Below are 13,482 nucleotides of genomic sequence, written 5' to 3'. Positions count from 1 at the left end.
TATCATGCTCAGCCTTCATTTGGGTTTCAATGACCTCTCTCAGTTGCATTGCCCTTCCTGTATCCCTACCAGGCCTCTCACATCCTCCCTGCCACCGATTTTGGATCCCTTGTTGCTCCCCTCAGCAGTTTAATTCTATCAGGCCTCCTTGCCGGAGAAAGGTAAGGCTGTCTGCTCCTGTAAAGATGGACCCCTCCCCCTCCCAAGGCCATGGGGCAGTTATACTTTGTCTTGTAGGTTCACTAAGAGTTGTAATTAACTTTTATGGCAGGGGGTGCGAGTTTGGGAGGTCTTAGTCTATAATTCATTCAGTCTGAAGCCTAGGCTCCACAAGTCTCTCTTTTCTTCTCTTTAAATAATTGTTTGGGTTTCAAATTTGCAAAATTGTACTGTGCACTGGATATGGGAGGCTCTAAGAATGAAAATGAAAGAAATGACCATTCTATCTACCTCGAAACATTGGAGTTCCTTACCCATTTACTACACACATCGTTATAGATAAATGAGTATGCGTGTACAGGGGGGCAAGAGGTGGGGCTTCAAAAAGTTAATGGAAAATTCCATTATGTCTTCATTCTACTTTGTGTGAACTTTCTAAAGCCCTTTAATATATGCATAAAGTCAAAAACAAACTCAATGCCATTGGGCCGATTCTGACCCTATAAGGCAATGTAGAACTGCCCCTATGGGTTTCTGAGACTGTAACTCTTTATGGGAGTACAAAGCCTGTCTTTCTCCCACAGGTGGCTGGTGGTATTGAACTACTGACCTTGCGATTAGTAGCCACTAATCCACTACGCCACCTCATATATCTATATCCATATATGCATTGCTTTCTAGAAGATCCTGACTCATAATGGCCCTATAAGACAGAGCAGAGAAGCCCCGGAGGATGTCCAAGGCTGTAATCTTCACAGAAGCAAACTGTCACCTCTTTCTCCCCCAGCAGCTCTCAAAAACTCACTGCCTGCTCTCACATCGATGCTGACTCACAGCAACCCTATAGCAGGGCAGAACTGCCCCTGTGGGTTCCTGAGACTGTAACCCTTGATGGGAATAGAAAACCTCATCTTGCTCTTCCGAGCAGCTTGGGGCTTTGGGGTTAGCAGCCCAAGGTGTGACCACTACCCCACCTGGGCTCTTGCCACAGTCAGTAGACACTAGACTAGAACTGCCAACCTTTCGGTGAGCAGCCAAGAACAAGCACTTAACCATCAGGGATGAGCATCGGGAATCCTTGTCTAAACATCCATGTACACATACCACACACACTTACACAGAAAGAAAAATGTTATCTAAAGTGTATGTATGTGCATATGCATGCAGAAATATATACACATAAACCTATACATAAACAACTGTATGTGCAGGAGGTATTTCTTTCACTTATTCAAGTCAAGTTTCCTGAGTACACAGTATGTGCCGTACATTTTTATTTTTCCTAAATTTAAGGTTAATTGCACAAAATTCTAAAAATAGTTAGAGAAGCTTTTAAAAGTAGGCAGTCTGCAGGCCACATTTGGCTCACAAAACCTTTAGCTTGGCCAGCAGAGGGATTATTTTTCCACCTAATATCTTTAATCCCCTATTGTCCCTGCCATCCCTCACATCTTCTATGCATCCCCCGACTCCCCACCCACCCCACTATAAGCTCCCTCTGCCTGCCCCTGGGGCCACTTATCTCTCTAGCCCTGGGTGGAGACCACAGTCTCTCCTCCCACAGACCAGGAAAGATGTGTGTGTGGACCATACCAAACCAAACGCACTGTCCTGACTCATAGCAACCAAGAACTGGCTTTTCTAAATCCTAACAGTAGTAGAGGAGAGACAGGAATTTATGCCAACTAAACTCAAACGTCTCAAAAGAAAAAAGAGGCAGATCCTGAATGAAGTGGACTGACACAGTGGCTACGGCAATGGGCTCAAACATAAGACTCAATGGTAAGGATGGCACAGGACCTCGTGGTCTTTCGTTGTGTGGTGTATAACAACCACTCACAGATCAAATTAGGAGGCAGGACCACTTGATCTCCCTAATACCACTGTTGCCAAGTGAGACATACCGATCTGATAGGAGCTTGTCCAATTCCTGTTCTTGGAAAGGCCACAGCTTCCGGGATAATTCTTCAGGAACCATCTGCCAAGGAAAGTGTGGGGTTTGCAAACACAGATTTCAAAAATTCAGAACAATCAGTAAAAGAGGCGATCTGATGAATGCTGGTGGTGGAAATATTGTTCTCACGCCACTAAGTGATGGCAAGTGTTTGTTGAGAACTCGGCTCGTGCCTGGCTCCGTGAACGAGCGACGTTCAGCACAAGGAGGGGAGTTGCTGGCTCTGCCATCCATTTGTCAGTGAAAATCTCACAAATGACTCTGGTCCCTATATGCCACCAGAGTCCCTGTCAGAGCCACACACACAGGGACCTTTGGGCTTCCTGTCACTCTATATGGGCGTTGGTGGTGTGTTCTAGCAGGGATGCTCTCAGCCTGGCACAGTGGGTCTGAGGAGGGCCAGGTGCATTGAATTTGACATAAAGCCCTCTAGCAGTCTGGATGCAAGCCCTGGTCTGGAATATGAGAAATGCTTCCGAGGTACAAGGTCCATCGGAAATGTAAACCTGTCTACAACGTCTTTCATCCAATTACGTAAGGCTTGAAGATGTAACAACGCCCACTCCACTGCTCATTTTTTTCCTGAAAGTTTGGATGCCCAAGGGGATGCAAATGGTTAATGAGCTGAGAATTGGAGGGTCAAGTCCATCTACAGGCCCCTCCAAAGCAAGACCTGGAGATCTGCCTCTGAAAGACCCAGCCCTTGGTGACCATGGGGAGTGCACATGGTGGTGGTGGTGGGGGGGGGTGGGGTTGGAATGTGCCCGTCTGAAAGCGAGACGGCTCGCATTCTGTGGTTACTCACTGGTGGAAAGGGAGCGGCAGGGGCTCCAGGGCTGCCACGGGCACCAGGCCCCGCTGACCCGTCACCAAGGACACGCCTTCCCACTCGGTCTCTCCTTCAGTGAGCTTCACAGAGACCAGCTCGTTCTTGCCAAGAGCCAAATACTCGCCTTCATCCTCGGGCAGCGGAGCCACGGAGCGCGTGGCTCTGCAGAAGAAGTGGCCTGTGGGTATGGAGAAAAGCCCTTTCCAGAGGAGCAGGCAGTGACAGAGGGCCTCACGCAGTATAATGTCTCTATTGAGAGCCCCAAGGCTCCTCTTCCCGGGAGGACCACACAGGGAGTCTGACGGGGACATGACAGGACGTCCGTGTGATCCCAGGGAAATGCCACTTACAAGGGCTGCACTTAAAATAAGCACCAGTGTCTGAATAGTGCATGAAAATTAGGTCTGGCTGGGACTTTAACCTTGAAAAATAGAATGAAACAGTAGCGGGTAAAAGATCTTTCTGCTGAACAGAACTTAAGTGGTCGTGGCAACCTCAGTCCCAACCTCAGAACCAGTGAGGAATAAAGTATGCTGATTTAGGCAAATGTTTCGCCATCAAAATTGTATTATAACTGCAGAGTATACAGTTCTTTCCCGCGCCTATAACGCAACAATGCGATCCTAAAGAGAAGCATTTTGGCAAAACAGTTCGAGAGCTGTGTGCACATCAGACTCTCTCACCATGTCTATGACAGCACCAGGCTTGTCCACTTCCATGGTTAACTGGTCACGTGTAACCTTGATCAGATCTCACATGGTAATAGGTTAGGGGGTGCCTCTAGCAGTTGCCCAACATCACTGCCCCCCATGACGTGCAATCCTTCAGGCTTTGCAAGATGTGCCATTTTGTTCTGCAGTTAATCTGCAGCCTATGTTGTCAGAAGGGAGTCCCAATCATGGATGCACATTAGAATTACTTAAGCAACTTTAGAACTACAAATGCCTGGATTCCACGCCTGAAGACTTCATTGGCCTGCGGGAAGCCTCATGTGTGCATCTCTGCAAATTCCCCACATGGTTCTAACCTGAATCACCCAGAATGGCCACCATAACTGCCCAGGTGGTGCCAGTGCCCAGTCAGGAGGGGTTGTCAGGGGCAGTAGAATAATACGTCCATTCATTCGTATTCCTGTCCATTTAAAAATTATTTTTTCCCTCCACTTGAAACCCCAGGAAAGATCCCAATCCTACCCCTGCTCCATGCTCACCTTCCTGTACGAGGAGTCCCAGGTATAATGTCTCCAGGTGTTTATCATCTACTGATACGTGGATCTCCGTATCCTCCACCAGCCTGCCGTTGAGCCAGTACTTGTGGTCAAAGAGGAGGTGCTCCAGGCAGGTGGACACGTAGCCTAAGGAGTCAAGTAAACACAAGTCTTGAACAATATGGTTTCTGGCATTAGCGGAACACAGCAGTGAGCAGGTTCCCTCCCAGACCTCAATTCCTAGGCTTACCCCACTGAACTAGAACCGGAAGAAGATAGGGTGGGAGGGTGCTGGAAAGAGGCTAGATGTTCATGAGTATTTCTTAGCATCTCTTGGGAAACACAAATCATTTTTAAATGATATCACCATTTTCAACATAATATGGGTCTTTATAATTGCATAATGAAATGACCAAATACAATTCCCCTCTTTCTAATACCTCTAAGACAGCAAGATCTAAGTTCATAATGTTGAGTCTGAGGGCTTCTGCACACCCCCTGGAAGCTCCCCAGCTCTCACGTTCAATGCCAGAAGCCCTGAGAGCACCCCCTGTGTGTGTGTGTAGCACTTCTCTCTGACCCACAAAGACACCTGTCTGACACTCCTCTCCCCAAGTCCAATAAATGTTCCCTTTTGTGAGATTGAACATGGTGTACATGTCACATTATTCTACTTACAGTATTTCAAACATCTATAAGCGTACATTATTGGATAGAAATGTTGCTTCTCTTTAGGCCTTCCTGGTGGTCCAAATGACTCTGCTATTGACATAACAGCTTTCTGAAGAGCTTCCAGGCTAAGACTGACTAGAAAGACAGACCTGGAAATCTACTTGTATAACATCAGCCGATGAAAACCCCGTGAAGTACAACAGCATCAGCCAGGAGCCAAAGGCTAACAACAAAACAAAACTTTTGTCTTACTCAAAATGAGTTTCTCTCTCTCTTAAACTGTCAAATTCACATCTATCTCTGTGCCTAGAATTCAGTAGATGACTAGTAGTGAATGTTGGTTAATTGGTGGGTTAACTAAGAAAAAAGGCATCTCTCTGAAGCCAAATTCTTCCATGGGCCTTTGACAACAACTGGGAACATTTGCTGTAGATTTAGTTGCAGGGGTGGGGTGGGGCTGGGGGATATTTCTAAATGTAGCCCATTCATGTTAGGGCTCTACTTCTTTCATTCTAAGAGCCAGCTCAAGCCCTAACATCAAGCTGCACCTATTGGCCGAGCCGTGTGGTGGTGGCGGCTCTCCCTGGGGTGGCTCCAGGCCATACCTAATTTCAGATACGTGGAGAACTTCCAGATTTCCTCCATGGTCTTGAAGGTGACGAGGAACTGGGACTTCTGGGACTGGACACTCACCAACCTTGCTGAAAGGTCCTAAGGAGAAGGAGACGTGAATCGTGCTGGCACGACAGAGCCCTACTCACAAACTCTCACAGCAACCACATGTTGCATGGGCTGCTCGATTGTGGCCCTGATCTTTATATCACACATGCACCACCCTTGGGAACACCCTTGCGAACCACCTGGGTGTTATGAAGCCATGCAGGCATGAGAAAAGGCTAGAGCAGCTCTTTGTGGCCCGCGGTATGCTCCGAATACCTACTGCTCCATGGAACGACAGCAGCAGTGGAAAGAACGCTGGGTGTAGCCAAGGGCAGGGAGGTGAAAGTGCTTAATGGGCCTCTTCCAGCCATGTCTCTGAGACGCCCAGCCGTCCGCTGGTCCATCAGGATGTGAATAAGGTGCAGGGGACTCTAACTCACAGACTGGTCGGTTTGGCCATTCTGCCGAGTATAAGACTGAGCCATCTCAAAAGGAGGGAGAGGAGTCCCAAAACCCTCAAGAAAGAAAAGTTACAAGCTGAGCACCTATGAGATCCCTGCATGATGTGGCTGAGACAACAGAAGCTGTGATGCCAAGACCAGGAGGCAGAGCCTCTGCCACCCTGAGATGCCGGCCAGGCCACAGACGGGCTTCCTGGCCCACCGAAGTAGAGAGGGCGGTCCCTGTGGTGAAGCGCTGGGAGGCAGAGAGCTATGCCTGCCAGCACAGCTGAGAAGAGGAGCTGTCCACAAAAGAACTGTTCCCTTCAAGTTTTGTTACCTGTTAGCTCCCCTAATAAACTCCAGCACCCAAGTATTGTCTCTAAGTTCTGGGGGACCACTGCAAGGGGTTATCAAACCCAGCAGAGAAGTTGGGTGCCATAGAGAGATGGTTGGTGCCTGCATAGGGTGAAGGGCGGGGGCAAGTCTGGCCTCTGCATCAGGTGAATCACGCTTGCTCAGAAAAGCCGTTGGCTTCTCCCACACCACCCCTGCATTTCCTCACAGAGAATGCTGTCATTTGCACAAATTAAATTTTTAAAAAGGATGTGGAGGGGGTGAATCATAGAAGCCAGCATAAAAATGAATTTGATGCTGAGTCCACGTATTTTTATAAAACTGGCAAACAAAACCAAAGCACCCCAAATAAGAATCTCTTATAACCCCTTCTTTAAACTCACCAATATGTAACCTTTGCATGTGGACCCTGAACTGTTTTTTCCTTGTACATGAGTTCCTTTGGAGCTATTTTATATATATATATAGAATCATACTTCATAATTCATTTTATAATATTCTTTTGTCATTAAAGAGTGTGGTACAAGCCATTTCCCATATCATTAAGTAGTGAGGTAGTTAGTTAATTGTGCCAGTTTGGCCATTAAACACATGTGGGGTTAATTGAATGGCAGAGGGATAAATGGCTCAGTGAGCCTCGCCTTTCTGGTTCTCAGGTCTCTTGCTTTGTGATGGTCGCACCAGGGTGCAGCTACCTTAGCTGTTCCCTGCTTTAGCTTGCAAGGCTGACTTCCTGCAAGACATCCCCAAGGAGAAGTCACATGGACCTACCCTGATGCGGCCTCCAGCACTCGTGTAGAGACCCCTGCCAGCGTTGAGATGCTTACACGCTCACTGACTCAGCTTTCCTCCTGCAGTCGGCATCATTGCTTCTGTTTTGTGAAATGAAGGAGGACTTTGTGGATTGGTGTTGGACATATGGGTTAATGGGTTAATGTTGGACTTTTGGGCTTGGGCAGCACTGGGTTGGGATGTTTTCCTGATGCACACTTAACCTTTACATAAAACTCTCTCTTATACATGAGTTTCTGTGGATTTTTTTCTCTAAAGTATCCAGACTAATACAAGTAGTTTACATTGTTACCTGAACATCATGTAGTCTATTGTTGCTCTTCAGTTTGACACTTGGATTGTCAACATTTTTTAGCATCTCTAACAGGAGCCTGATGGTGCTGTCAGATAAGCATGGGGTTGCTAACTTCAAAGCTGTTCCAAACCCACCAGCTGTCCCCAGGGGGAAGACGAGGCCATCTGCTCTCATAAAGATTTGCTGCCCCCAAAGCCCTTTCTCAGGCCGCACTGGGAGTGGGAATGGACTAGAGCCGTAGCAGGTTGGGTTTGGTCAGACAGCACTGCCATAACCATCTGATGCTACATCTTTGTACGCAGCCTTGCTGCTTGATTGTAATTCAAAAAGCACAAGAGGAAAACAATCAGAGATTCGCCCCAGGAACTGTGCCCTGAGAGAGGGAGAGCCTGGAGGCTGAAGAGGACAGAAAGATGCACAGGAAGAAGCCTCCCATGCAGCAACTGGGGAGGACAAGCACATGCACCTCTTTTCACTGCGCAGATGCACACAGCTGGCTGCCCTCCAGAAAGGTGGTGCCGGTTTATAGCAGAACAAGGGACAACCTGCAGCCTCTGTTTTCTAATACTTGAAAAAGCAGGCCTGGATTGCTGTTTGACTTGAATTTCCCCCGAATCTTTCTCTGCTGTTTGCCCAACCCTCCGGAGTTGCTACCAGCAGCCATGATACAAGCATTCCTGTCCCCCAGAGACCAGGTCCCAACATCAGAGACCCAACCCTGGAACCCTGTCCTAAGAGAGCCCTTGAGGACAAAGAGGACAGAAGGACGCAAAGAAAGACAGCCCCAGTTTGGTAAGATCAGAGCTGGGGGGCCAGAAGCCACACCGGGGGCCAGAGGACCCACATCCTTGGAACACGCTGATTGCAGTTATAGGGGGTGGGCTGCTAGATAAAGGGAGTCCAGAGCAGTGACTACCAGCTCCTTCTCGCGTACTTGGCACATGTTGTCAGGAGAGAGCAGTCCCCGGAGAAAGCACCATGCTTGGCAAAGTGGAGGGGCAGCGACAATGAGGAGGGCCCTCGGAATGCTGTAGTGCCTGCAACAATGAGCACAAGCCTAGGACAGGACCGGGCGAGTTGCATAGGGTTGCTATGAGCTGGAAGAGACTGGACAGCGCCTAACAACAGAGAATGCGCATAGAACCCTTCGTTCAGTCGGCCAGTCAGATGCTGTCTTGCGAGCGTATTTCACTCCAGGCACTGTCCTGGGTGCCGGGATCCCTGCAGCAGACACACGCAAAGCCCTGTCCTCGCCGCTTGCTTCTGTTCTCTGGAAGCTCACCTTGAAGAGTGCACGCACCTCCTGGTCCTCATTCTCCAGGGCCCAGAGCCTCCTCCTGGCAGCTTCCTGCAAAAGGCCATTTACACACCTTCGGGACCGGCTCTTCACGCAGAAAGAGAGCGTCAGGTCTGAAAGAGAGCAGAGGGAGAAGGACCCAGCTAGAGATGCAAGAAAAGGGAGGGAAGGTTTTGGCAGGTTCTCCATGATTCCCACATGTGGGTACCTAATCTCCACATCAGCGCTTCCCAAAGTGGACCCCCACATGTGTTTACCTAATCTCCACATCAGTGCTTCCCACGATGTACGCCTGGAGCGTGCTGAAATGATCCAGGAGGCACTGCAGAAGCACTACCTACACTTTATTCTGGATTATGGGCTATAGGGAGGGGGAAAATTCCAATTCTAATTCCAGTGCCAGGGGGCACTGAGTAATTTTATTTTTCTTAAAAAGGGGGATGGTAGAACAATTAAGCTTGGGATCTAGCTCTACATTGGTGTTATCCTTCCTCAACTACTCCCCGCCATCGAGTCAGTTTTGAAAGTTCTCACGATCACCCGAGTGCCCCTTTGAATTGTCCTCCACAGAGCAAAGAGACACGAATGGAACGGAAGCCTGGGAAGGTTCCGAGCTGCCCATTGGTCATTTCCGCCACGTGTGGGCTCTCTTCTTCCCGTGCCCGGCAGGGATGAGATACCATGACACAGCAGAAGGCAGGACACCGTTTCCTCCAGGGGGTGATGGGTGCAAGCTTGGAAGGACTGCTAGTGCATCCACGCTAAGGAATGCATGTAGATACAGGACGCCAGCATGCCGTCTGGGTGCGTTTTACATGTACAAGTATGTGTTCTCCGACTGCTTTCTTCCCGCTGACGTATGGATTCATGTTTCCCGGGGTAGCGGGCTCTATCCTCCGTCCCAAGGACTGGCTGAGGCCCCACATGGTCCAGCTGCGTTGGTGGCAGCGCGGGCAGCGGGCAGCCGCAGCCTTGGCCCCCGTGCTCATGCAGCTCATCTTCCACTTGGCAGAGAGAAGCGAGAAGCAAGTAATCGCATGGCTCGGAGAAGTGTTGCGAAGAAAACTTTACCAAGGGACTGAGACAGCATGATGGAGCGACTGGGGGGTGGGGGCACCTGTGGACAGCATTGTTCCCAAGGGCCAAATTCCAACATGCGCCTCCCATCCAAAGTAAACAGCAGCCGCAGCCGTAATTATCAAACAAGGTACACAGAGACAGTGGGCTAGATCATCGTGGATGTCTCTCTTCTATCTCTCACTTGGCAGGGCCTTTACACACTCTGAGACACATCAGAGACAGCCCTGTCGGCCCTCCGGGGTCCGCAGTGCCGGCCTGCACGCCAATATCTCAAGCGAGATATTCTGAGCATACCACAGCTGCAGACCAGCTGCTCTTCTCAGCACCTGACCGGCCTGGCCTTGACGTGAACTTCTACGGGAGACTGTCCATGCAGTCTCTCCCGGTCTATGTGCTCTCTGCAGCCACCACCACCCCGTGTTATTCTCTGCACGCGGAGATCTAGATGCGTTCAGCAAAGAGGAAGCCCAGAAGCATGGGCTCAGTTCTCATTAAACTTCTCATTAACAAAGTGACAATTATAGGGTCTCTCCCTCGGGGGTTCTAAGAACGTTGTTATGAGATTATGCACATGCAGCTTTTTTCCCTCGGTGCCTGATACAATTTGAATGTTTGATTCACGTCTGAGGCATCCGTGCTTGCCATCATCGCCCTCCCCTCTCTGCAGTACAGGAGCAATTGCTGCTCTCGACCGCCCTCGTCTGGCCACACCTGGTTCAACCTCCGCATTGACAGGCTGCGATCTCTTTGCCCAGCGCCTCCAGCCTTCTAAAAACCAAACCACACTCGCTGCCACGGAGTCGATGCTGACTCAGTGACCGTGACCCTACAGGACAGGGTAGAATCGTCCCTGTGGTTTTCCAAGACTGGAACCGTTTACGGGAGTACAAAGTCTCATCTTTCTCCTGTGGAGCCACTGATAATTTCGAACTGCTGACCTTGTGGTTCACATCCCAAAATGCAACCACAGAGGCAAAGCCAAATCCGTATTCCTCTCCGCAATCAAACTTGGAATTGTCCCTGCTGAGTGATAGTCGCTTCCGTGTGAATTAATTTACAGGGGTCCCCAAACTCTGGATTTAAATTAACAATCTACTTTTGAGATCTCCATACGCTCCGAACACGGACCCTGGGCAGCTGTCCATTCTGGCAGGGCCCTCTGCGTCACGGAGGCTGGGGGCGGGGCCAAATAAATGAGAACCGCCCCCACTGTCCAGGAGCCCTGGTGGCATGTTGGGTTATGCAAGGGGCTGCTTTCCACGAGGCCTGCAGTTGCTCCCAGGGAGAAAGATGGGGCCTTCTACTCCCATAAAGAGTTAGTCTCGAAAATCCACAGGGGTTCTATAGGGTCGCCACGAGTCAGGATTCTGGGTTCCTCACTGTCCTGTGAGGTGTATTTGGTCATATTCTAATCCTTTTGAAATCTGGCTCTGCAATCATGTTGCTTTACTCTCTCTCTCTCTCTCTCTCTCTCTCTCTCTCTCTCTCTCACACACACACACACACACACACACACACAATGCCCAGCTTCCCTACAGGAAAATGCAGGTTCAAGTCGTAGTCAATGGGCTTCCACGGTGTGTCACTGTGACCCTGAACAAGCGGGTGCGTCGCTGTGATACAAAGCAACTTCCGCAGAGCTTTCAGACGGCGATGGACTAGAAGAGACCTGGCGATCTACTTCCCAGAGCCAGTCCACGGCTGCCCTGTGGGTCACAGCGGATCATCGTCTAATCTGCCCCGGATGGGAATACGCAATAGGGGGGCTCAGGACCAGGCAACATTTCGTTGCGTTGCGCATGGAGCTGCCATGGATTGGGGATCCTCTAGATGTCCTCTGAAAACAACGAGTGGCACTTGGGCACCGCCCCCTGGAGGTGAGCATGGGAGGAAAAGGAGACCCTGGGAAGGTCACTTAGCACATGACAAGGCACACGGTTTTCCGGAAGTGGTGCCAGCTACGGCACAGCAGAAACAAGGCTTCCATGGGTCTGTCCTCAGCCTCTGGCGCAGGGTTTGTTTGGCTCAGGTGGAGCCTCCTCTGAAATCTCAGTCTCCATGACTTCGTTGGGGTCCCTGTAGGGGCCCCTTGTGTGTTGAGAATAAGATCGCACCTCCACCCCTGCCCCCTAGTACATTAAAAATCTTTTCTGTTTCTGAAAAACACATCAATGATGAAGACACATGTCATTTTGCTTAGCCAACATCACCTAACATTGCCAACCATTCATCCACCTGCCCATTAACAGGATAAATATTTATCGAGCATCTAGTATATGCAAGGGGACATCAAAGAGTCATGGGAAATGGAATTGAAAGTAAACAAAAACTTTTGAAGCCCACTTGTATAAGGTGCCCCGATAGGTACTACATAGAATTCAAATGTGATCTCCACATATTCATTATGTATTTATTTATCCAACAGTCTCTGAGCGTCAACTATATGCAAATGACTGTTTTAGGTATGATTTAGAAAACACAATTCTTTTTTCAAAATCACCCTTGCTCTCCTGCACCTTACAATCCAACATGAGATACTTTCACTAAAACAAATCAGAAGCCTATGGAGCTCATAACATAGACCAGCTTGTGAACGGCCTTGGGTGCTGTCTTGAGAAGGTTTAAATGGATCTTGTAATGATAAAGCTGCACAGATAAAGACCATGGAGGGCCACAGACGATAATGGAGAACATCAGAAGATTTGTAAGCAAGCCAGTGGCATAGTCAAAGTCATCTCTACAAAGACAGACTTGGTGACAGTAGCGAAAGGGGACGCCAGGGGGAGTTCTCAGGTGAGAAAGATAAACAATGTTTCTGCAATAGTCTCTGTGGAAAGTATAAATAAGTCAGAGCTTGTCTTGGGATCTAGGTACCTGGAGTCATCTTCTGTGGCAGGAAGCATTTTTCCTTGCATTCTGGTGAGGAGATAAACTCGCTTGATGCGGTCGGATCCTTGGAAGGAGTATCTTTGCCTGGAGAAGAGAAAAAGGAACAGTTATCTGTGAGAACAGACCAAAGCCATTGATAAGCAAGGCCCGAGAGTTGTGGTCAAGTGACAATGGTTCTCTGAGGCTGTTGGCGTGGAAGAGTTGTAATTGTTATCCCCATGGACTTTGGATGACTGAGTGCTGCACTGTAACTAAGGAACTGCCATGTGCTATATCAATCTGTCCTGGGTGTGCCCGTCTTATAAAACATCAGATTTCCCTCCCCAAGGGCAAGCTGAGAACCGTAACTTAATGCACTGGAAGTGCACTGTGTGGAATGGCCCTCGTGCTTTCCAACTGCAGCATCCCTGTCTCCAGCTCTTGCTGAGAAAATTAAACAGTGGCTGGTGAGTTCATTCTGACTTCCAGACACCCCATGTGTGCTGGGGTTGAAATGTGTTCTATGGTATTCCCAGTAGTTGAGATTCTAGACATAGCTAGCCTTTCCTTTCTTCGGTGTTGCTTTTGGGTGGACTCAAATTGCCAACCTTTTAGTTAGCAGCTGTGTTAGACAGGGTTCTCTAGAGAGAGAGAAAAAACCATGACACTTATGATTTGATAGATAGATAGGTACAAACAAGAAATAAACAGCTGTTTTGTTGTACATTGTTGCTTGGTTTTGCTCTGTCTTATTTTTGTGCATGTTATTATTTCCGCAGGTCTGTCTAAATAAGATAGGCTGGATGAACAATCTGGAGGAGAAAACAACAGGACCAACAGTTCCGGGGACATGGAAGAGGGGGAAGTGGGGG

The 13,482-nt window shown here is 48.9% G+C and overlaps 1 protein-coding gene across 4 annotated transcripts in view; it reads right to left on the bottom strand.

The window, feature by feature from the left end:
• SH3TC2 (SH3 domain and tetratricopeptide repeats 2) overlaps positions 1 to 13,482 on the bottom strand; it is a 68,162-nt gene that overhangs the window by 45,161 nt on the left and 9,519 nt on the right. For 3 of the 4 annotated variants that reach the window (XM_045284797.1, XM_045284799.1, XM_045284800.1), the window contains exons 2-7: positions 12,617 to 12,715; positions 8,648 to 8,775; positions 5,427 to 5,532; positions 4,153 to 4,296; positions 2,919 to 3,141; positions 2,064 to 2,137 (exon numbers count right to left, since the gene is read on the bottom strand). In XM_045284797.1, coding sequence (XP_045140732.1) covers positions 2,064 to 2,137; positions 2,919 to 3,141; positions 4,153 to 4,296; positions 5,427 to 5,532; positions 8,648 to 8,775; positions 12,617 to 12,715 — 774 coding nt within the window. The remainder of the gene's footprint in view (positions 1 to 2,063; positions 2,138 to 2,918; positions 3,142 to 4,152; positions 4,297 to 5,426; positions 5,533 to 8,647; positions 8,776 to 12,616; positions 12,716 to 13,482) is intronic. The other variant, XM_045284798.1, reaches the window with a different exon arrangement.

This window comes from Echinops telfairi, unplaced genomic scaffold, assembly GCF_000313985.2.
Source record: "Echinops telfairi isolate 266 unplaced genomic scaffold, ASM31398v2 ScPeMD7_7469;HRSCAF=8507_0, whole genome shotgun sequence".
NCBI classification, from domain to species: domain Eukaryota; kingdom Metazoa; phylum Chordata; class Mammalia; order Afrosoricida; family Tenrecidae; genus Echinops; species Echinops telfairi.
This window is presented reverse-complemented; position numbering and strand designations above follow the sequence as displayed.